Source organism: Haliotis cracherodii, unplaced genomic scaffold, assembly GCF_022045235.1.
Source record: "Haliotis cracherodii isolate W230 unplaced genomic scaffold, xgHalCrac1.p SCAF_18, whole genome shotgun sequence".
Classification (NCBI taxonomy): Eukaryota; Metazoa; Mollusca; class Gastropoda; order Lepetellida; family Haliotidae; genus Haliotis; species Haliotis cracherodii.
The window spans coordinates 13,327,575-13,350,728 of record NW_027266273.1 but is presented as its reverse complement, the minus strand read 5'-3'; the positions used below and the strand labels follow the sequence as shown (position 1 = coordinate 13,350,728).

Here is a 23,154-nt window from a genome sequence, read left to right as displayed (position 1 = left end):
GAAACAACTTTAATATCGATTACATGACTGCAACGTGAAAACAACTTAAATATCAATTACATTAATATGGTAACTGAGATGGAAACTGACAGATGTCCGAGAGAGAAACAATGCAGACCTGAGCATAACGAGGCAGATGCACATGTGACAGGTGTTTGACATGGCCTCTCAGGTGGGCCAGCACACTGGGACAGCAACATGAGTCATTCAGGTCAACACATGTACATACACAGACATATACCATCTAGAAAAACTACCTGATTCAAACTTCAAACAGGCATCAATAAATCAAGTAATAAGATTGCCATCCAATTCTATAAAATTAAGTTTCCATTTTATTCTTCGACATGAAACCTTCGAATGCTGCATGTGAAGAGTGAGTGAGTGAGCAGGGCATCTAATGGGATGGAAGCTCAAATTGACCAATTGTAAATGTCTACCAAAACCTAAAATTGTGCATGGTGCTGACAAACCAAGGATGGGATTTGAACCCATGACCAGCTTCCTCAGCACAGTGAGTTGCTGGACCTGATCACACTATGCCATAGTGAGTGAGTATCATTTTAAGCCACTTTTAGCAATATTCGAGCAATATCACGGCGGTGGACACCAGAAATGGGCTTCACACTTTGTACCCATGTCGGGAATCGAACCCGTGTCTTCGGCGTGACGAGCTAACACTTTAACCACTAGGCTACCCCACCGCCCACCATATCACTATAAAGCATATGATAATGTAAGAGTGAATATTTTTTATCCCGGGGATGAAATTCTCTAGTGTCAGGATGATTCTCCCTGGTAAATTTGAACCTATACCAGTGTGTTTAATCCTATCCTATACTATACTCTAGAGTAAAACTTCCCCCAGGATAATATTTAGGTAGGATATAATCCTTGCTTACAATAAAGCTACCCTTGCCCACAAACACAGTGATAAAGACTTTCCATCATGGCTGACAAAGTCAAGAGATTCAGATGCTCAAGAATATGACATGAAACAAATTATGATTAATAGATTATTGTCCACTGAACGATCATTACTGTTGAACAATATGTCATATTTTGCATGATTCTAATGATACCAACATGAGTAATATATTCAAGTCTGACTCATACATTGTATTACCAACAATTATTCATAAATTCATGTCATACACTTGATACCCTAGGGACAACAGTGCCCACAATGGATATTCTCACTGTTGCTTCCCACACTGCCCTGTCCAATCTTAGTACAAGGGAGATAACTCTATTGGCCTTGAGAAAAGTAATGATGACAATTAAAAAGAAACATGTTTTTACATTCAGCAAGCAAAAAGTGATAATGGTGAATCAGAAGACATAGGAGCCGAATCTTGTGTCTCCTCTTTGAAGCTACAGCAAGCTGCATGTGCCTCCGGTCCTCATCTCGCGCCTAGCATCTGCTCTCCCTTGGCTGTCTCAACACAGGGCATTACTCACAGCTGACAAACATACAACTGGTTAGCAAATTACACACTATTAATTACCATAATCAAGGTCAGAGCGACATTTCCACTGGGAAACGGACTGGTGGTGTAATCATAGAAGCCATACAGACTGGAACCAGTCTTTGTTTCAATAAATAAAAAACATATCTGAAGTACCAATTTGCAAACTGTTGTGTTCACATTGCAAGGAAAATTTTAACTTTTTGTATACAATCATAAACTTGTGGAAACTATGTGATTTATGTAGTATATTTCAGTTGGGTTAGACATTTTGTGCAATTAATTTGGATAAAAGAGAACTTGCCGAGTCTAATGAGTGTTACGTTGCATGTGTTATTTATATCCTGGTATCAATGTCCCCTAGAGCTGTGTCCCAGAAAGGCCAGTAGTCAGGAAGTACGGGCAGACATGGCTACACTTACTTTTTAGGCACATCCGTGACATGGATATATTTGTTCAGGGCATTATATCTCATTCACAGACAATAAACTGGGTTCTTGTATCCCAGTTGCTTCATTAAATGGAAGTAGATGGATGTGAGTGAGTCAAGCTTGGAAAAAGTATACACATGCATTTCAATTGTTTTCTGTGTGCAGTCTATTTTTATTCTCAGAAACATCATATCTCAAACTCAGCAGCCAGGCAAAATATACTACTCATAAGAAGTTAAAGAATACCCGATTTTTAATATGGCTATAGTTAATCTGTCTTGTCACATACTAACAACTATATAAAGTGATATGAAAAAATCGGCTGATATTTAATTTCTTTTAAGCAGCACATATGCCCTAAATCCTTGAAACTTTTCCAGCGATTTGTTCTCAACAAACCAAATGAACTGACTCCATTTTGTATATGTATTATCTTGATTAAATGAAACGTTGGCCGTCAACTATATCTATATAAACAGTCATAGCATAAACATCCCCACCATGTACATGTGTGGTGTTGACAGACGTAATATTGCAAGGTGATGAGAATTCACAAACAGATTCATCCTTCACTTGATTAATTAGTAAGACAAACATGTTTCCATGGCAATAGCAAAATGTAATGGGAGGCCCATTCATTTCATTTATTATATACTTCAGTGTGAAAGAATGAGTTTTCGGAAGTTGAGAAAAGGGATATTTTCATTGCAGTGAACATAACACTTGATATTTCACTGCAGTGAACATAACACTTTGATGGAGCTATTCATACAAGAGTTACCTCCCCTTAAGTTGTCTCCCTTTATTGTAAGTGTCTTGCCCGTAAACAAATTGTTGACTGCCTATTTACGTTAGTTCCTAATTGACAAGGCAAAATAATGACAGATGGTCATGTATGGAGTTAATACCACATCTTGCCGTTTGTTATTCTCTCAAAAATCTTTCGTTATACACTGTAAATTTCTCATTTCACTCGTCAATCAATACTATTCGTTTCGCAAGGCGCCATTTTTGTTACTTGACCAGCATGTATTATTTTGCTTCCAACAGCAGTCTCCTAGTTTAGAAGAATATTTTTTGTAAAAGTTGATTTTGTATAAAATCATATCTAATTGTATGATAACAAATTTTTTCATGACCCTTAATATTTTTGTATACTTTTGTTTAGATTGTTTAAGATTTTGCACTAACACTAAACTACTTTTTAAGGGGTGGTGAACTGTTGTCCCTGTGTGTTAGGTAGGGAGAATTTGTGTTTCAAGGTTTTACAATTTCAATGAAATATTTTAATTTATAAATAAATTTCCGGTAGACACCTACACAAAACGTATACCCCGGTGTAATAAATAGGATATTCCATACGTCTCGTGAAAAATCATGTTTCTCTCATCTCGTGAGGAAAAGGAGATATTTTCACTCGTGGATACGCCACTCGAAAATATCTCCTTCCCCCGCCCCCCCCCCTCACTTGATGGGAGAAACATGATTTTTCACTCAACACATGAAATATCCTCCATGACTAAATGCCAGACAACACTTGGAGAGCTGTCATATATAACATCCCCATACGTATGCATGTATTACATCCCAGGCCTTATTATAGGACATATGTAAGCATGTATTACATTCCAGGCCTCATTATAGGACATAGGTATGCATGTATTATATCCCAGGCCTTATTATAGGACATAGGCATGCATATATTACATCCCAGGCCTTATTATAGGATATAGGTATGCATGTATTATATCCCAGGCCTCATTATAGGACATAGGTATGCATGTATTATATCCCAGGCCTTATTATATGACACAGGTATGCATATATTACATCCCAGGCCTCATTATAGGACATAGGTATGCATGTATTATATCCCAGGCCTCATTATAGGACACAGGTATGCATATATTACATCCCAGGCCTCATTATAGGACATAGGTATGCATGTATTATATCCCAGGCCTTATCATAGGATATAGGTATGCATATATTACATCCCAGGCCTTATTATAGGATATAGGTATGCATGTATTACATCCCAGGCCTTATTATAGGATATAGGTATGCATATATTACATCCCAGGCCTTATTATAGGATATAGGTATGCATGTATTACATCCCAGGCCTTATTATAGGATATAGGTATGCATTTATTATATCCCAGGCCTCATTATAGGACATAGGTATGCATGTATTATATCCCAAGCCTTATTATAGGACATAGGTATGCATGTATTATATCCCAGGCCTTATTAAAGGACAGAGGTAGGCATGTATTACATCCCAGGCCTTATTATAGGACACAGGTATGCATATATTACATCCCAGGCCTTATTATAAGATATAGGTATGCATATATTACATTCCAGGCCTTATTATAGGACATAGGTATGCATGTATTACATCCCAGGCCTTATTATAGGACATAGGTAGGCATGTATTACATCCCAGGCCTTATTATAGGTATGCATAGCTGTATTTTGTTCAGTTCTTTAAGTCTCACATTTCTGCAATTAAATGCATATTTCAAATGTAATGATATAGAAGTTTTATTTCTAACACTCACTCAACCACTCTTACTCAGCAAAAACCCAACCTTACATGGAATCAGATGAGTCATCCTTCAAACTCATCCCAACCCACTCAAATACATAATGTACACATATATCATCATTTACTTTTATAGAATACGGAACGGCAATCGATTCCTGTGAGTGAGAAGTGACAGGAGTTTTACACAACCTTTGGCCATATTCCTGAAATAATCACAACAGATGGCGTTTTCATAGGCGTGTCAGACTGTACACATATGGGGAGTCGAACCCAGTCTGTTGACATGATGTGCGAGTCCTTTTACCACAGGGCTACCCCACCACCCATAATGATTCTTCACCAACAGCAAACATCCTTCAAGGATACTGCTCCTGTCAGGAAGAACATCAAACAACTCACACCTACTTGTCTGGTGTTTGTTTATTTGTTTGTTGCACTCAGCAATATGACGGCAGTCTGTAAATAATCAAGTTCGGACCAGACAATTCAGGGATTGATATCATGAACCTCGATGCACAAAAGTGATATATGATGACATGCATCTACTACCAAGACCACCAATTCCTGGTAGTCACCTTTTATGTTTGTTTGTTTGTTTGTTTGTTTGTTGTTTAATGCTGCACTCAGCAATATTCCAGCTATATAATGGCGGTCTGTAAATAATCAAGTTTGGACCAGACAATCCAGTGATTGATATCATGAGCATCGATCCACGTAATCGGGATCGATGACATGCATCAACCAAGTCAGCGAGCCTGACCACCCGATCCCGTTAGTCGCCTCTTACAACAAGCATAGTCGCCGTTGCTGAAGACCTATTCTACCCCGTATATTCACGGGTCTTGTCACCTTTCATGAAAAGCATGGGTTGCTGAAGACCTCTTCTTACCCAGATCATCATGGGTTCTGTATCCCAATTGGTCTTCACTATAATCATGATAATATGACTCAATGGAACACCAATAATACAAGTGTCTTAATTCCAGTCAAGTTTAGATCTTTATTGTCAAAGAGATATGTTAACTACACAGCCAATTAAGCACCTGCCAATCTCCACACCTAGCATGAACACTTCAGCAGTAACAACGCTCCCAACAACAGACTGCTGTAGAGTAAACACCAAGCTGGAGTGTTACACATCTGTAGTGTTACAGTCACCAGTGGTGGGATGAAGCACCACAAACACTGCTTACACATGACTACACCTTACACAGCTGGCTGCATGTATATGTTGCGAGTTTGGACTGTTACCAAAGTCGATGTAGTTTATTGCAAGCCTGATGCCCAAGTCTAGTCAATTTTCACTGGGCTAGGTTGACTTTCAGACTCACATTTGTAATTGCCCTTACAAGAACAAAGCATATTTAACCTAATACTCAACACCTGTATTGAGGGAGTTCGTTATCCAAGTCCATCCTGTAACACAACTCTGTGTCTGACCTGGACCTCACAACTCTGTGTCTGACCTGGACCTCATTGTATTAGGGACTGGTCATTTATCACGGGGGTGTGGCATAATGAGAAAAAAGACACAACAAAACGGGTGTGTAAGTCGTGTGGGGTGTGGGGGTGTCATGAAAGATGTGTTACATGTATTTTTATTAGGGAGGGTCGAATGGGAGGAGAATGGAGTAAGGGGGTCTAGCAACAATATTTTACAGTTCTAAGTCCAATCCCAAGGGGCCCTGTATCACACCTCAGTCTATGACCTACCCCTCCCCGTATCACACCTCAATCTATGACCTAGTCCTCTCTGTATCACACCTCACTGTATGACCTAGTCCTACCCATATTACACCTCACTGTTTGACCTACCACTCACTGTATGACCTAGTCCTCCCTGTATCACACCTCACTGTATGACCTAGTCCTCCCTGTATCACACCTCACTGTATGACCTAGTCCTCCCCATATCACACCTCACTGTATGACCTAGTCCTCCCCGTATCACACCTCACTGTATGACCTAGTCCTCCCCGTATCACACCTCACTGTATGACCTAGTCATCCCTGTATCACACCTCACTGTATGACCTAGTCCTCCCCGTATCACACCTCACTGCATGACCTAGTCCTCCCGGTATCACACCTCACTGTATGACCTACCCCTCCCTGTATCACACCTCACTGTATGACCTACCACTCCCCGTATCACACCTCACTGTGTGACCTACCCCTCACTGTATCACACCTCACTGTATGACCTACCCCTCACTGTATCACACCTCACTGCATGACCTACCCCTCACTGTATCACACCTCACTGCATGACCTACCCCTTACTGTATCACACCTCACTGTATGACCTACCCCTTACTGTATCACACCTCACTGTATGACCTACCCCTCACTGTATCACACCTCACTGTATGACCTACCCCTCACTGTATCACACCTCACTGCATGACCTACCCCTCACTGTATCACACCTCACTGTATGACCTAGTCCTCCCCGTATCACACCTCACTGCATGACCTTGTCCTACCTGTATCACACCTCACTGTATGACCTACCCCTCACTGTATCACACCTCACTGTGTGACCTACCCCTCACTGTATGACCTAGTACTCCCCTTATCACACCTCACTGTATGACCTAGTCTTCCCTTCTATCACGTCTGACTGTGTAACCCAGCCTTAACCTTCACATCAGCTTCTGCTCGAGTGTATCTCTCATCTGCTAAGTGCATGTGCATCACATACCCCCTACTGCACATCTGCAGCTAACCTAGCCCTGTTAAAGTCCCGTTTTACCATTTCCTTGGGATCAAATTACACATGCTGCAAATTGGCCTGATAAGTGTCTTTGTGAGAAGAATCCCTGGCATGGCAATACCTCAAGCATACTCATTTGCCACAGAGAGAACACAATAGTCCTCTGAGGTCACTGCTCTCGTCTCCCTGATAACACTATAAACAATAACAGTGGAACAATGAACCCAAATAACAAACAAAGAACATTTCCTAGTAAATTATCAAATTAGATAATTCCTACTGTTAAAAGACAATTTCAACGAGGTTAAAAAATATCCTATAATTAGACTTGGAGCACAAAAACTCAAGAACTCTTTTATTTTTTTCAAAAAAATTGAAAGCATCTGCAGTAGTTGTGATAAGTAAGTGCACATGTGCCAATGTGACCTGCCATCTCAATTGCAGAGAAGTCAGTGCATGAGTGCTTAGGAAGATAGTATCTTGAAGAGAAAACAGTTGAATTCACTTGTCAGCCTATTAGTGTTTTAAGGTCCTCAGTTTTTTTAACAGTGATATATTTAGACCTGAATAATCCATGACAAAGGATTACTCCCACTATTAGAGTCATATTTAAATATTAAAGTAATGAAATTTAAAGTTGCTTCCAGAAACCCCAATTCTTTGATTACCACACGTTATTCAACAGTAAGTCTGCACTAAATTTCAATAAAAGACATCATAGAAATAAAACATATCAAAGCTTTTCACTACCTCCCAAAATAGTTCCTACAACTCACAACAACCGTCAAATTTATGTCAAAATGTCTGCCAAACATGTTCCATGTGTACTGGCAATCACGTTTCAGTCAGCACCACCATCTTACATTATGACAATCAATCCCCATAAAAACCTCCCAGCTCCCCGCTACTAGGCTCCCTGAAGCACATCCCACATTTTTACCCCAAGACAGATGGCCAAGCTACTTAGAGCAACATCACAGCTTTTTCCTTGCTGTAAATATTTTATCATGTGGGCCTCCCCTCCAGATTGTGTATAAAACAGACTGAAGATTCTCTGACATAACCTGTGTAACAATATGAGCATGTTGCAGGGTCTGGGGGAGGGTGTGTGTGTTGAAGAGGGGGTGAAGGGCGGGGAGGGGCCCTGGGGTAAAGGGAGGGGGGAAGGAAAGGCATGAAAGGAGTAGAAGGGGGTGGAGGTAGGGAAGGGAAGGAGGGGAAGGTGCCTGCAAGTGTGAAGTGAGGGAGTAGAAGTGGTAGAGTGAGGGTCCCTGGGTAAAAAGACAGGCTTGAAGTGAGGGGAGTAGAAGGGGTGGAGGTAGGGAAGGAAGGGGGGGGGGGGGTCCCCTGGGTGAAGACAGGCTTGAGGCTTGAAGTGAGGGAGTAGAAGGGGTGGAGTGAGGGTCCCTGGGTAAAAAGACAGGCTTGAAGTGAGGGAGTAGAAGGGGTGGAGGTAGGGAAGGAAGGGGGGGGGGGGGGGGGGGGGGGGTCCCCTGGGTGAAGACAGGCTTGAGGCTTGAAGTGAGGGAGTAGAAGGGGTGGAGGTAGAGAAGGAAGGGGGGGGGGGGGGGCGTCCCCTGGGTGAAGACAGGCTTGAGGCTTGAAGTGAGGGAGTAGAAGGGGTGGAGGTAGAGAAGGAAGGGGGGGGGGGGGGCGTCCCCTGGGTGAAGACAGGCTTGAGGCTTGAAGTGAGGGAGTAGAAGGGGTGGAGGTGGGGAAGGAAGGGGGAGGGGGGTTCCTGGGTGAAGACAGGCTTGAAGTGAGGGAGTAGAAGAGGTGGAGGGAGGGGAGACAAGGGCTGAAGAGAGAGGATGGAAGGGGTTAACTGAGGGGGTGGAGGGAGGGGAGACAAGGGCTGAAGAGAGAGCATAGAAGGGGTTAAGGGTGGGGGTGGAGGGAGGGGGGATGTAGGGGTTACAGAGGACGCACATGAAGTACCGGAAGATGAACCTTGCTTGCTGGCTATTCCTGTCATGAGAACATATGTTTCTGCTATGAAACTCCAGACTATTACATCTCTATAGTAAAGCAATCAGTTTTCCCCGAACATCAGTAGGTACGAAAATTGGAATCAATTGACATAAATGTCAGTACAAGGCAAGTTATGAACAACTTGATCTATCTTGAAAGCACAGCAAGTGCACAAATGCTGCATTTATGACTCATAAAAACATACCAATATTCCTTCTTACATCACTACAAACTGATTTATCACTTAAGTCCTAATTATAACAGAAAGAAATATGCAAGTAATCTCCACAATTTGTTGCATAATCATATGATCAATGTTGAGAAAACAAAAATATGTGCATCAGGAATAACTGCACTCCGTCTCATCCGAGATCTTGGAACGTGCAGCAGCTTTGGAGTGTGTTCTGATGTATCTAACGCATCTGGATAAACTGGTGATGTTATTGCACATGGATGAGTGGAATAGTCTAAATCCGCCAATGAAAGTAGCCCTGCTTATGTTCCGAGGAGGAAAGGAACTGTCTGTGCCATGTTATACCCAACTACGACCCCCATCTGTTCACGATCAGAACATGAGCAGCATGTCACAACACTGCCCCCCCCCCCCCCCCCCCCCCCCCCCCAGGCCAGCAATATTTGTAAGGGTTAGACACATATAGTACCGTATTTTATTGTGTATAGTGCACACTTTTTTTTCAGAAAATGAAACCGTGCAGAGGGGGGTGCGCATTATACACGCCAACATAAGATTTCAGGTATTTTTCACCCCATGGGTAAACAAAACATTCAACATGTATACTGGAAATCAAGTGTCAACAAACGGAATAAACTACCGATACATTCCTCTGTACCATTTTTGAATTTATATGAACATTATTAGAATAAATGAACATTGGATACTATTATACGAAGTATTACATATGTATATTTACTTATATCGTTTTAACATAGGTCATTCAAGCAGGAGGAAAGGAACTGTCTGTGCCATGTTATACCCAACTACAACCCCCCATCTGTTCGCGATCAGAACAGGAGTAGCATGTCACAACACAGCCCCCCCAGGCCAGCAATATTTGTAAGGGATAGACACATATCGTATATTTTCTGGCTAAAGTGCTTGTTATACTGGGGATCAAATAATTGGAGCTCTCAGATCAATCATTCATTGATTCTTAGATCATTATTATTTCATTTTCCTCATGAAATAATCATATTAATATATAACAAAAATGCCAAAGAAGACTCAGTCTTGATTATCTGCCCAAACAGATTCCATTGTGGAGAGAAGGCAAAATAGTTGCAAAAATTATATGAATGGATCACTGAAAATCAGTTATGAAAACAGGTGTTCTTGAAAAGAGTAAGCATGTCCTGGTAGCACCCGTAGTTCGCACAACTCACATAAAAGAGTAAGTGTTTTTGTGTTGTCCTATTCTCCACTAAACTGAGATGGTTATTAGTTCACTCTAAGCCACTTAATATTGACCATAGGAAGCTGGGATGATATGCATCAGATAATATGAGTGATATTATTATTTATCATATAATGGGTAGGTTTCTCGGCAGGATAAAGCCAACGGATAAAAACGATATCCGTTGGGTTCATATGCGGATAGAGATGCAAATATCAAAGGTCAAGTAGGGACTACTTTCACTGTTTATAAACAAACATGGCGTCGCCCTCGTCATTTGACGATCAAGTCAGAATTAACCATCGGGAATCTGGATAAACTACAGGGATAATTGCTATCATTATCAAAAGAACAGTCTAATATACTGAAAATCAGTGTCTAAGTGTCACGTAGCCAAGGCATTTTATAAGTTTTGGCAACTTTGGAGATATAAATTTCGAAACAATTTTGCGAGGGCACGAGGCCTAGCCAAGTGGGATCAGTATCCATATCTGTGCTTGTAGAACTCTGCGGCTTGAAACCTTCTCCACAAATTAAAATAGTTGGATTTGGAACCAAATATGTTTGAATTGTTACCTTGTTTCGTTTTGTCGCTGTTATGACAGACCAACGGTCAACAACGTCTGACCGTGGCCGTGACGTCTCATAGACTAGGGTTAGAGTAAATTCCCTTTGACAAAGGGCAGTTACTCTAGCGGACAGACCGATGGATTGCCGCGAAAGGCAAATAAAAACAATAGTTGTTTTGCGTATATGTTGCTTCGCCACTGTATAAGAAACAGATTTCAGTTGGAACTATATTGGCTACTGTCACTGTCCGACTGACATATCACTTACCCTGTGACGTAATAAATATTAATGCGCGCATTCCAGGAAAACTCGCAATGTTTCGGTAATGTTTGTGAAAGAGGGAAAGTGATTTTGAAGCACAGAATTAAAGAATGACATTATATGATAAAGAGGTTATCACGCTTGTGTGTTTGGGGATGGTAAATATCCTGTATTAGGAATAAACACTATGTATTTAGCTCGCCAAGGCTCGCTAAATACAATGTTTATTCCTAATGCAGGATATTTACCATCCCCAAACACACTCGCGTGATAACCTCTATTTCTGTTACCCTACCTAAACTTTATTTTCAAATCCATACATATTTTTTTCCATATCCATTCCAGCATATCATGATAAATTTGCTTTCCCATGTTTCTGTCCATTTCACTGTCTATATCGACCAATTCCACCACCATCATGGTTCTACATCATGTTCTAAACCTAAACAGTCCCATCAACAAATCAATTGCTTAAGGCAGCATGGCTGAACATCTGTCAGAGTAGAGTTGGAAACAACTTTAATAATTAATGATTGATCATTACAATGAGAACTGCGATCAACTAAATATATTTTATAGTTATTAAAATTCTTGCTACTCTATGAGCTCGTCTCTAACAAACCATTGTGACAAAGAAAATGTCTTGAGATAATCTACCAAGCCTCCAGAGGAAGTCAATCCCAATGTTTGCATATATGCACATAATGGCTCTATAACTTAAAAATAAGGCCCAAATAAATTAATTATAAGATTTCAACCGCACCTGCCTCACTGCCAAACACCCTATCTGCACAGATTATTTTATTGAATCCTAGTACCTACAGATCCGACCAAACATGCATGCTTCAAGTGAATTACATCCATTGAAATTAATATTCACATTTGCTTGAACAGATTGAAAATATAATCATGCTCATGTCTGATATTTTCATCAAAAATGTGGATGAAATCGAAAAATTATTTTATTGTGTCCTATAGCAGGAATGTGAATCTTTAACTGTTATCAATGTATTGGAAAGGACACCAGAAAAATTGAAGCCCTTTCTTTCTGTAATATCTTGACTAGAGCTAACATTTTACATTTGTTTGACTACATGGTCATTTGTTTGACAACATGGTCATTTTTTTTACTACAAGGCTAAGACACAAAACCATAGATATCATGCTAATCTTGAGACAATACTTTGCAACTTCCCACATGTCTTCAAGAACATTATTATCATCATCATCGAGTATTGTGTACAAGAATAACTATCCATCCAAGCATGTTATTGCTCACCTTCATTGTGTCTATCATTGATCCTGATCTCTGGAACAACAACCAGCTTGCCACCTTTCAAACGTTCCTCAAATTCCAAGTCTCCTTTCATTAACATTTTCTCCAGTCTTTCTGCTTCCAATCGCAGTTTCTCTATCCTCTGTCGTCTCATCTCCGACTCCCTTGCCAGACGATGTACCTCCCTCAGACGGACCACTCTCTCCTGCAGCCATCCTTCCTCCTTCTCCAGCTTCTCCACACTCAAAGAAGGTTCCTCCTTCCTCTTCCCTGTCCTTGGACCTTCCTGTCCTGTGCTGGGACCTTGATGTCCTGCCACTGGATCTTCATCAGCCACTGCAGCAGGAACTGTCAGAGCTCTCCTTCGCTGTGGAACCCTACAAGGGTAAGAGTGTAGGGATGTGCTCCATGGTTTCTTATACTCCATGCCCGTAACTGGTTTCAGGACCTTTGACTGTCTGTTAGTACTTTTTATGATGACCATTGATGGACTGATGGCTTCCTGTTTTGGGCATTGGCAGTCACAGGAACAGCACCATTGAACCGATACTCCTACATCTTTCGTTCCTGTAAGATTCTGATCATCTTCAATCTCACTTTCCTTCTGAGAACTGGCTGCAGTTTTCTTTGGCCTTGGTATATGAGACTGATATGATCTTAAAGAGGTAACCCATGGCTTAACTTCTAAACCTCTCTGGGAAGATTTGGTTGCATGAGGCTTTTTGAACACCTTTCCTTCTAAAACATTCTCTTCGCCTTGTTCAGTTTGTCTTTTCTTTTGAAAACTGAATGCTGTCTTCTGAGGTCTTTGTGGTTGTGATGGATATGGTCTTGAGGAGATAATCCATGGCTTAACCTCTAAATCTGTCTTGGAACTTCTGAAAGTAGGCTGAGGCTTAATGGTGATTTTTCCTGAAGAAATATTTGGATCAATCTGTTGTTTTTGCTTATAAATGGTTGTATGTTTCTGAGGTCTTGGAATATGAGATGAATAGGATCTTAAGGAGGTTATCCATGGCTTAACTTCTACCCCTTTTCCAGAATATTTTATAGTATGCTTCAGCTGCCTAGACTTCTTACTGATTTTATCTTCTTTTGAAATGTCATTTGGCTTTGGGCATTGGCAGTCACAACGACAACACCACTTGACAGACACAGCTTTATCCATCATCCCCTTCCTCCCATCCTGGCTTGAAAATGCTGATATCAGTGTACTCCCTCGTTGCAGTTGAGCAGGTCTGGCTGCCTGTTTCTCATGACATCGTGTAGAGCAGTTCCAAGGTTTCTGGGTTTCTGTTGTCTTCTTAGAAGGTTTTGTTCTTACTTGCAGTTTTCTGTCATTTCCTCTTGTCCTGGGTGTAGTTGAGGTACCAGGGCACTGGCAGTCACAAGAACAGCACCAGTTAACAGACACTGCCTTGTCTTCATGACCATCTTTTCTTACATCTTCACAATCTTCTACAGGAGACGTTACATCCTTTCTTGTTGAAAGATGGAGAGATCTTTTTGGTCGAGGGATTTGAGAAGAATGTGATCGTAAAGAATTACTCCACTTATGAGGATGGTCCACAACTTGCCCTGAAGACCCAACTGTCAACTGCTGTCTCATCTTATGTTTCCTGACTGGAAGAATTCCTGAGGACCTTGCAACTTGCTTGTCCAATATAGAACACCCTACATGCACTCCTTCATAATCCCTCTTACCTTTAATGACAGGTGTGTTTCTCACAGGTACATCTTCACAACCTGCCACAGGAGGCTTTACATCCAATCTTGTTGTAAAATGACTGAGAGACCTTTTTGGTCGAGGTAATTGAGATGAATATGATCGTAAAGAGTGACTCCACTGATAGGGATGATCCACAACTGTCTGTTGGTGTCTGCTCTTAGGTTTCTTTACTGGAAGAAGCCCAGAGAATCTTGCAACTTGTTTGTCAAATAATGAATATGTTACAGGCACTCCTTTATATTCTTTCCTACCTTTAACCAGAGGTATTATTGGCTGTGGGATCTTAGAGGGGTAATATCGTAAGGAACTTCTCCATGGTTTGTCCGTTTCAGGAACCCTCCCAGAAGTCCTGACACTCAGCCTCTGTCTCTTCATATCTACCTTTATCGAAGATGATGCTTTGGAGCATGTTGGTTCTTGTTTGTTAGCTGTGGAAAGCATGTATACCTGTCTACATCCACTCTTCCCTCTCATCAGATCTTTCTTTGATGCCACACCACTTTCTGACCTTGCAAAAGGTTTCAGAGGAATAAGTGGATGCTTTTTACCATAGCAACGTAAAGAGGTACTCCAAGGCTGGCATGTGTTCGTGATTCCTGGACTAGACCTCGAATGTATTGACCTTGCCATCTCCCTGCTTGGTTCTTGTGGTGGAACAGCTTTTGAAGTGGATCCCACTGTTTGCTGAGAACTTGAAGACCTCACAGTTCTCCTCGCATTGAAACTGTGACACTGATCTGAAATTCCAGACACTGAAGATGAAGAACATTTGTCCTTGTTCTGTTTCCTCTTTCTCCTCAGACCTTGCCACTTGGAGGTACAAGTTGCAATAATACCCAATTTAGCAAAGGCAGACCTCCTCCTCCTTATGACCTGGCTGGGGGAGCACTGGGTGGAGCTGTTCCATGGTTTCCGTGCCTCTAGGGATGCTCTGGAACAGCCACTGAACTTTATCCTTTTACCGGATCCAACTGCTCGTCTTTTTGCAGTGCTTTTCTTTGCTGGGAGCTGTTCAGTGGCCATGTTTGTGAACCCAAACAGGGTATAGATGATAAAACACAATAATTCCTTGATGAATAGCATAAAAAAGCCTTGAATACACCAGCGTGAAACAAGTTTCAATACTTCATGAACAATGAAGTATGCTTAAGTTTTAAAGAAGCAGAAAGCTGAAATGATGTGGATTAAACATGAAGACCACCGTCTTGTCAAGAAGCTTTCTGCTGAATGCAGATTCAGCACATATTCTGCTCCTACCTGGAGCATCACCCAATCAGATCATGCCAACACATCTAGGTATGACGAAAACTGTTTAATTTACATACTTACTTTTGTTCGTGATTAATTCATTACCCACAACCAATGAACCTTCCAGCTGTTTCGGAAAGGAGTTTTGGGACTACAATATAGTTCACATCCACATCTTATTGGGTTGGATCACGTACATTTCATATCCTAATGATGACCTCCATGACCTATGGTGCTGGCCAGATGATGTCTGCTCGACAATAGTAGGCTAAGCAATCATTTTAATTGTCACGAAGAACATCCATATTTGCTTAATGGTCACCTTGGCTCCTGAGTGGCAATCTAGGTTATTAAATTAGTGGTTTACACATGACAATGTTCTCTAGCTAGCGTGTGGAACCTGCCTAAGATTACTCACTTGGGTTTGTGACATAGCCACAATAGGAGGGGGGTTGGCTTGCTTCATCAAGCCTAATGAAATACTGCTAATTACAGCAATATTCATTTCATGTGTCACTCCTATTTTTGAATAATTAATTTCATGAGCTGTTTGCTGAAGCTGTCAATATAACTGATGCATCAATATGAACATTTATCAATTCCATTTGTCCAACAAGACAAAAAGTGAGCAGGGCTCACTTCGACTCGGACATGTTTCAATACAAGTTCAATACATGAAACAGCAATATTTCTCAGAAAATATGCTTATCGAAATCAAACTTGTCACTAGTTGCCAAACTATTTGCAATCACTACATATTTCAGTCATATCACAGCTGTAAGAGGAAAGCCTGAAGTGGTACATATAAAATATTTACCACTTTGGTGAAACCCATGAGCATGTGTATGGCGCTGACAAACCTAGAAATTCTGAGCAACACACACAGTAAATTGTGGTGCTTTATAAGACTGGATCACCATAGCTGCTGTAGCCGAAATGAATTGTAATTGCTTCGTTTCTGCAATCAGAAGTTCCTTGTTTGTCCTTTTTATTGTGATCTGCATTTACTTGTTACAAAATAAGCCAATAAGTCCATTAAACCATTAATTTCCAATGGCCAATGAACCACAATGTCACATTTGAATCAATGCATTGATTAACAGCTGCTGACAAATGCCATTTTGCTGTCTGCATATCGCTATTCAACCACACATAATAGCATTTACAACATCTGTTATCTCTACTTCAAGTTTTACGTTGGTGACTGAATCACATCCAACACATAGAACACTGCCTTGTGAATAGCATTCTGTTACACATACATCCCTGCAGATCAGACTAGTACAGTATTCTTAGACTAACATTTAGTCTCTGAAATCTTATATAACACAATATCCTTCTTGACTCTAAAAATAAAAAAAGAGCTAGCTTGAGCTGGCTAGATTTGCTTTTATAGGGCATTTCTAGATTTATTTTTTCATAAAATAAATATATTCCACGGTCATGGTGCAGGACTACAGTATTCTCTATCATGTCATATAACTTTCTGTCTTCCCATATACCTTTCCGTTTTTTACATATATACCCTTCTGTCTGGGATTACTACAGCCTTGTCAAGTGGTAAATCAAGGGACTAAACCAAATGTATCTTCCAACAAAGGTGTTTCCAGCTAGATTGATCACTTCAGTTCAGTGAACACAATTTACAAAGAGGCTATCATATGAATGAGATGTTTTCCCTGTAAATGATGATGTGTAAAGGCAGCAGTTACAATATAGCATCAATGAGGCAGATGTTGTGTGAGGTACATGTAGTTGATGAGCTGATAAGTTGCGATGAGCGGACATCTGCAACTGGAGTGCATCCCTTTCCAGTTAATTTGCCTATAACACATGACTCAGGGGACCAAGGAACTGTTCTACTTATGCAATTTTTCTACTTACACGATTCTAGTTATCCCGTTTCATGACAAAGGACACAGTTGGGACCTAACAAAAGTACCTACTTATCCATTTTTTACTACTTTTCCAATTTTTCTACATACTCAGTTTTAGCTTAACGAGATTTGACAGTACCTTTCACTGTTCACCTGTACAACTGACCTGCTATATTCCTTTCTGTCCAAACAGTGTTGCCATCAGGTATTGAATCTTGGGAATCCATCTTTCAATGGAAAGAAAAAGAAGAAAAAAAAGAGAGGGGGGGGGCACGGGTGGCCCAGTCGTCTAAGTCACCACAATTCGCTGTGCAGAGTTGTATCTTTTGGGCACGCCAGAAACCTATGATTGTGGGTTCGAATCCTGGTTCAACCCGATTATGTTTCTAGGTTTGTCAGCACCATACCTGTGCTCATGGGTTTCACCAAAGTGGTAAACGTCTGAGACCTGCATCACTTCGGAATGTCCTCCCACATTAAGCCATGATATAACTGGAATACTGTTAAAAGCAGAGTTAAACTCACTCACTGGAAAAATGTTAAGTCAGATTGTTCCATAATACTGAGGCAACAGAACTCATGAAGATTTCTGAGTTTAACCATTTCAATTGAGCATGTACATACTTATATTTCCCGGAAAGACACATTTTGCCCACAGCTAAGTTTTCAATCCAGGTTTCACCATCAGAGGCCTGGTGAAGTCATTCTGAACATTTGATGGTAGACATACAGTGGAATTTACTAAACATGACAAGTTTCTTGTCAACACAACGCGTGGTGCTGTGACCTCCCCAACGAGTTTTCACACCTTCTTACTCACTAGTACCAACTTTAGTGGATTGGGTGGTCATGCATGGCGACATGGTTGACCGAGTGTCGTGTTGTACCCCAACGAAGTGGATCACTGATCATTATTCTGATCACTGGATTGTCAGATCCCAACTTGATTGCTGACAGGCCGCTATTGCATAGCAAAAGTTTTGCTGGGTGTGGCGTTAGACAACAAACAAACACTTACTTTTTTGTGTGGCCATGCTATCATGAAAAAACAGGACATGCTGATTTTCAGTGATCCATTCATATAATTATTGTCACAATTTTGTCTTTGGCAATCAAATCTGTTTCGGCATATAATTGAGACTGATTACACTCTGGCACTGACCTTTAAAAACAACATCAGGCATGCATGATTCTGAAACCATTTTGAATACTGACTGAGCACACATGACAGCATCCATATGTATATACACTTGAAACACCTTCGTGAATGCCTCCCACCAACACAAGTGACTCGAGCTCTTGTATCCTAACAATTGGCTAAATATCTTCAAGTCAGTTGGTGGGAACATATTATGTCATGTTACATAATATGATCCATGTTTACATAACACAATATGATTATGTTATTCCATTGTGAAAAGCCTTTCCTTTGTCATAACACAACACTGTCGGCCTTAACACAACATGATAAATCAGTCAGCTTCGGAGCCTTCATGCGAGCCTTGTTATTCAATATGGCTGCCATAACACAACTGCTTCCAACCGTGTGAGGCACACCATGACTTCTACAGCCAATTCCTCATGTCTTACATGGTTTCACAAAAGAACTTTTTTTTCATTATTCGTCATAATTTTATGACAGTATGCACTCGGTTCTCTGAACAACAGACAGGAAGCTACTGATATTGGCATGACAGGACCTGATTTATACCTAGATGAGACAAACATAGAAACAATAGATATCTAGACAGTATGCACTCTAAGACACAGAACCCCTGCCAGTTCTCTGAACAGCAGACAGGAAGCTGTTGATACTTGCATGACAAGACCTGATTTAAACCTAGACAAGACAGATATAGACACAATGCATACCTTGAACAGTAGAAGCCAAGGGGTTTAACATGAAGTCATTTGCAATTATTCATGAGTCAATGACCAGGACCACTAATAATATAAGAAATGGTACAATAAATAAAACATAAATTAGGGTGCAATCTTGGGGTCATTTACGGTGTCTGTTTCTGGCTCTACCCAATACTTGATACAGCACTCAAGCATGGATAGAGGTGAGGTGAAATTGGGTTTAACGTCATGTCCAAAACACTAATATAGCGACGTGCATGCACAAGTGTGTGAGGCTGCTTTTACTAGTCCAGACTGATGCCGATTCAAAGTGCTAGCTCACTGAGATACCATGCCGCAGTTTAACATGAAAACCCCACTCAGACACAGTTACTGACTCCGAGCCGACCAGTCCTTGTTTTAGCCCCTTAATGCCAAGAGCCAGACAGGGTAACAACAAGTACCATCTTTTAACGTCTTTTGGTATGACGTGGCTGGGGATCGAACTCCAGACCTTCTGCTCTCCAGGCGGACGCTCTACCACAAGACCACAGAGGCAGTCGGATAGAGCATTTTAAGACAAGGTGCACTGAAAACAATACGCTAGATGAATGCAAATAATTTGCATAAACTATTTGTATTTGATAGTCGTGTTATTTCTATCAAAACATATCACCAAATCATTTGGTGATATGTTTTGTTTGTAGATTAACGTTTTGATGATTCCACAAGGGGCATTCAATATCCCTGCACCCATCCTCTGGAGTAGACTAACATCTAGTCTCTGAAATGAACACATCTTACATAAAAAAACAGTTGTTCAGTTATCTTAATAAAAATATAATAAAAAGGAGCCCAGTGACTCTCTTCATTTTCAGAGCCCTGTAGACAATTATTCTGTAAACAAGATTTGGTTCCATGCGTATATAAGTTCCGGTGGAACTTTTACTACCAACATTTGTTCCTTTGAGGGTGCGTATCGCATCAAGTTTTGGTTCCCATCAATAACCAAATGTCTCGTCAGAACAAATGCTCTGTGTGTAAAAATTCCTATTTGACATTTCCTTTAACATTTTTTAAGAAACAAAAAATTCTTTCAAACAATGTGGGTTTCTTTATATTTCTCTGTTACCATGGTATTTCTTTTTCTCCTTTCCTGATTTTCTGCTAAGTCTTCAGGATACTTCATCCCGACAGCCATAGTATTTTCTGGCAACTGCCTCTTGGTTTAATTTATTTGACATAAACAGAGTCATGTCGTGGAATTCTAGTGCAGCAGTATTTCTGATTTCGGTTTTGTTTCTGTCATTACTAGTTACATGTTTTCACAGTTACCTTTATTATTAATTAACTATCAGGATTTGTTTTGTGCTTTCCTTTCATCATTCTTTTGTTTTTTTTAAGATTATGTTTATTTGTACTGCGATTGTATGTCTTAGTTTGCCTGTTTTTCATGTTGCACATTAACAATATAGAGCAACATTGCTCATAAACACACCTAAACATTTGTTCCTGTCAATTGGAACATTGTCACTGCAATTTTATGTATTTAATCCTGATATTTTATCCAGGGCCCACATGTACAAAGCAATCTTAGCGCTACAACTATTGTAAGCCTGTGTTAAAGTATGGGAGTTAAAATCATCTTAGCACTAAGATGGCTTTGTGCTAGTCTGTCTTACAGACCCTGATACAAATATATCAACTACAGCCCATGCAAGTCTATAATGTTTGGCAAGTCTAGATTACTGCAGTATCAGGATGAAGAGAATCACTGGGCTCCCTTTTTATTATATTTTTATTAAGATAACTGAACAACTGTTTTTTTTGTACGATATGTTCATTTCAGAGACTATATGTTAGTCTAGCTTTGTGCAAGTGGGCCCTGGTCAGAACTAAATTTGGGAGGGCCAATGAAAATCTCCGAGAGTATGGGAAAATCAAGTAATCCAATACCCCCTGCCTGAAGTCCTCCATAGCACAGCTCTGTCCTGTTTACAGCCAGTGCCTGTCACCGTCCATTAGACCTCAGGTCAGTTTGAACCAGATTGCAGATTTTTTAATATGGTAAGGACATATATACTTCCTTGCTCTTATACTGGCCAGACAACTGACTTGTATGTTTATAGTTATATGATACTGTATTGTGACAAGCCCAGTAATGGGTGACCAACTCTGGAATGTTTGCCGACCATGCATTACCTGCAGACAGTTTTATGTCAAAACAAGGTACTTCTAGAGAGGGGCATTTTCTGCGAATTCAACTAGAGTAAATATTTTGATCTCAACCTGTGGATTGAGACCAGTCCATGCATAGGTTGGTTGTTGGTTTGTTGTTTTACGCCGCACTTAGCAATATTCTAGCTATATGACGACGGTGGTCTGTAAATAATCAAGTCTGGACCAGACAATCCAGTGGTTGATATCATGAGCATTGATCCATGCAATTGGGATCGATGACATGCTTCAACCAAGTCAGTGACTACCCGATCCCGTTAGTTGCCTCTTACAACAAGCATAGTCACCTTTTACACATGTTTAAGGGTTGATGAAGACCTATTCTACCCCGGATCTTCACAGGTCGCAAGTCTAATACAATGTAGTTAGCTTAAACTTTCAAAGGCTGCAGAGATACAGACTGAAATATACCCCAGGACATCTATCACAAATTGAGACACATGTTGGATCACGAACTTCACATCAAATATTTTGCCACAATCTACCACAGTGAATAAACATATGTAAATTATGTAATAAAACACATGGTCTCCATGTCACAGTTTATCACACAACTGCATCTCAGTGGATATATTGAGATATTACCTTACTAAACATGTTGAAATTGAATATATATAATGCTATGATGACCTATTCTACTCCGGATCTTCACGGGTCCCATGCACAGGTACATCAGGACAAGTGAAGGTATCTCTACAGGCAATCAGGGGAGACATGAGGTAGACCTATTCCCCAGAACAAAACACAAATCTATAAAATTATATCTGAAATTTAATATCAATCAAAAATAAAAACAAAAAGGGTCCAAAGTCACTTATTCAAAATATTCACTGCAAAGATGATAAATTGTTTTAATGCTTTATCTTATTTTGTAATATCTAAGGCAAATATACAAAACATGAAACCCCCTTGTCTGGCCTATCATAATCAATATCAACATTTCATGGGTTTTTTACCTTGCAATAAACTTCTGGGATACATCTAGCTCTATTCACAGGAATACATGTCTGTGTAGTAATAAAATATCTTTATTGACCCATGTATCTTAGGCTTTGTAAGATGCATGGTCAATATAAGTAGTTTTATTTGTGTCATCTACTTATTCCTGCACATCAATACAACCAGCCTGTCTGTGTCAAAATTCACTATCATTTATCTTTTACGTAAATAGAAAGAAATATTCCTAAAAGTATCACACAATCTGATGCTATCCCCTTCAGTAGTGTTAAGCCAACACATATATTGTGCACTTGGCAATCTACAAGGTAAGGATTTCAAAGGCATCCTCAGCAAATACCAAACCATTATACAGCCAAGATGCAAATGATCGCATGTGACCTCTCAAAACAAGCCTGCTACAAACATTTAAATCCACATCATCTGGTTGTGATTAGTCCCCGTGAGTCAGCTTCAACTTGGAGAAATGATAAACTCTCCTAAATCTGGCCAGCTGACAACAAGCAGGCATCCTATCTGACATGTATTTTGTATTTGGTGTTGAATGTCTGAACAGGTTTATATACAACAATTAGGCAAAACCAATTTTATTTCTTGTGTAAT

General features: G+C 40.3%; 1 protein-coding gene across 1 annotated transcript in view; it reads right to left on the bottom strand.

Annotated features, from left to right (window-relative positions):
* LOC139465783 (uncharacterized) overlaps positions 1 to 15,427 on the bottom strand; it is a 78,027-nt gene extending 62,600 nt beyond the window's left edge. Inside the window, exon 1 of the mRNA XM_071247692.1 lies at positions 12,664 to 15,427. Within this exon, the coding sequence (XP_071103793.1) occupies positions 12,664 to 15,412 (2,749 nt within the window). The 5' untranslated portion in view covers positions 15,413 to 15,427. The remainder of the gene's footprint in view (positions 1 to 12,663) is intronic.
* Between the last annotated feature and the right edge of the window lie 7,727 nt (positions 15,428 to 23,154).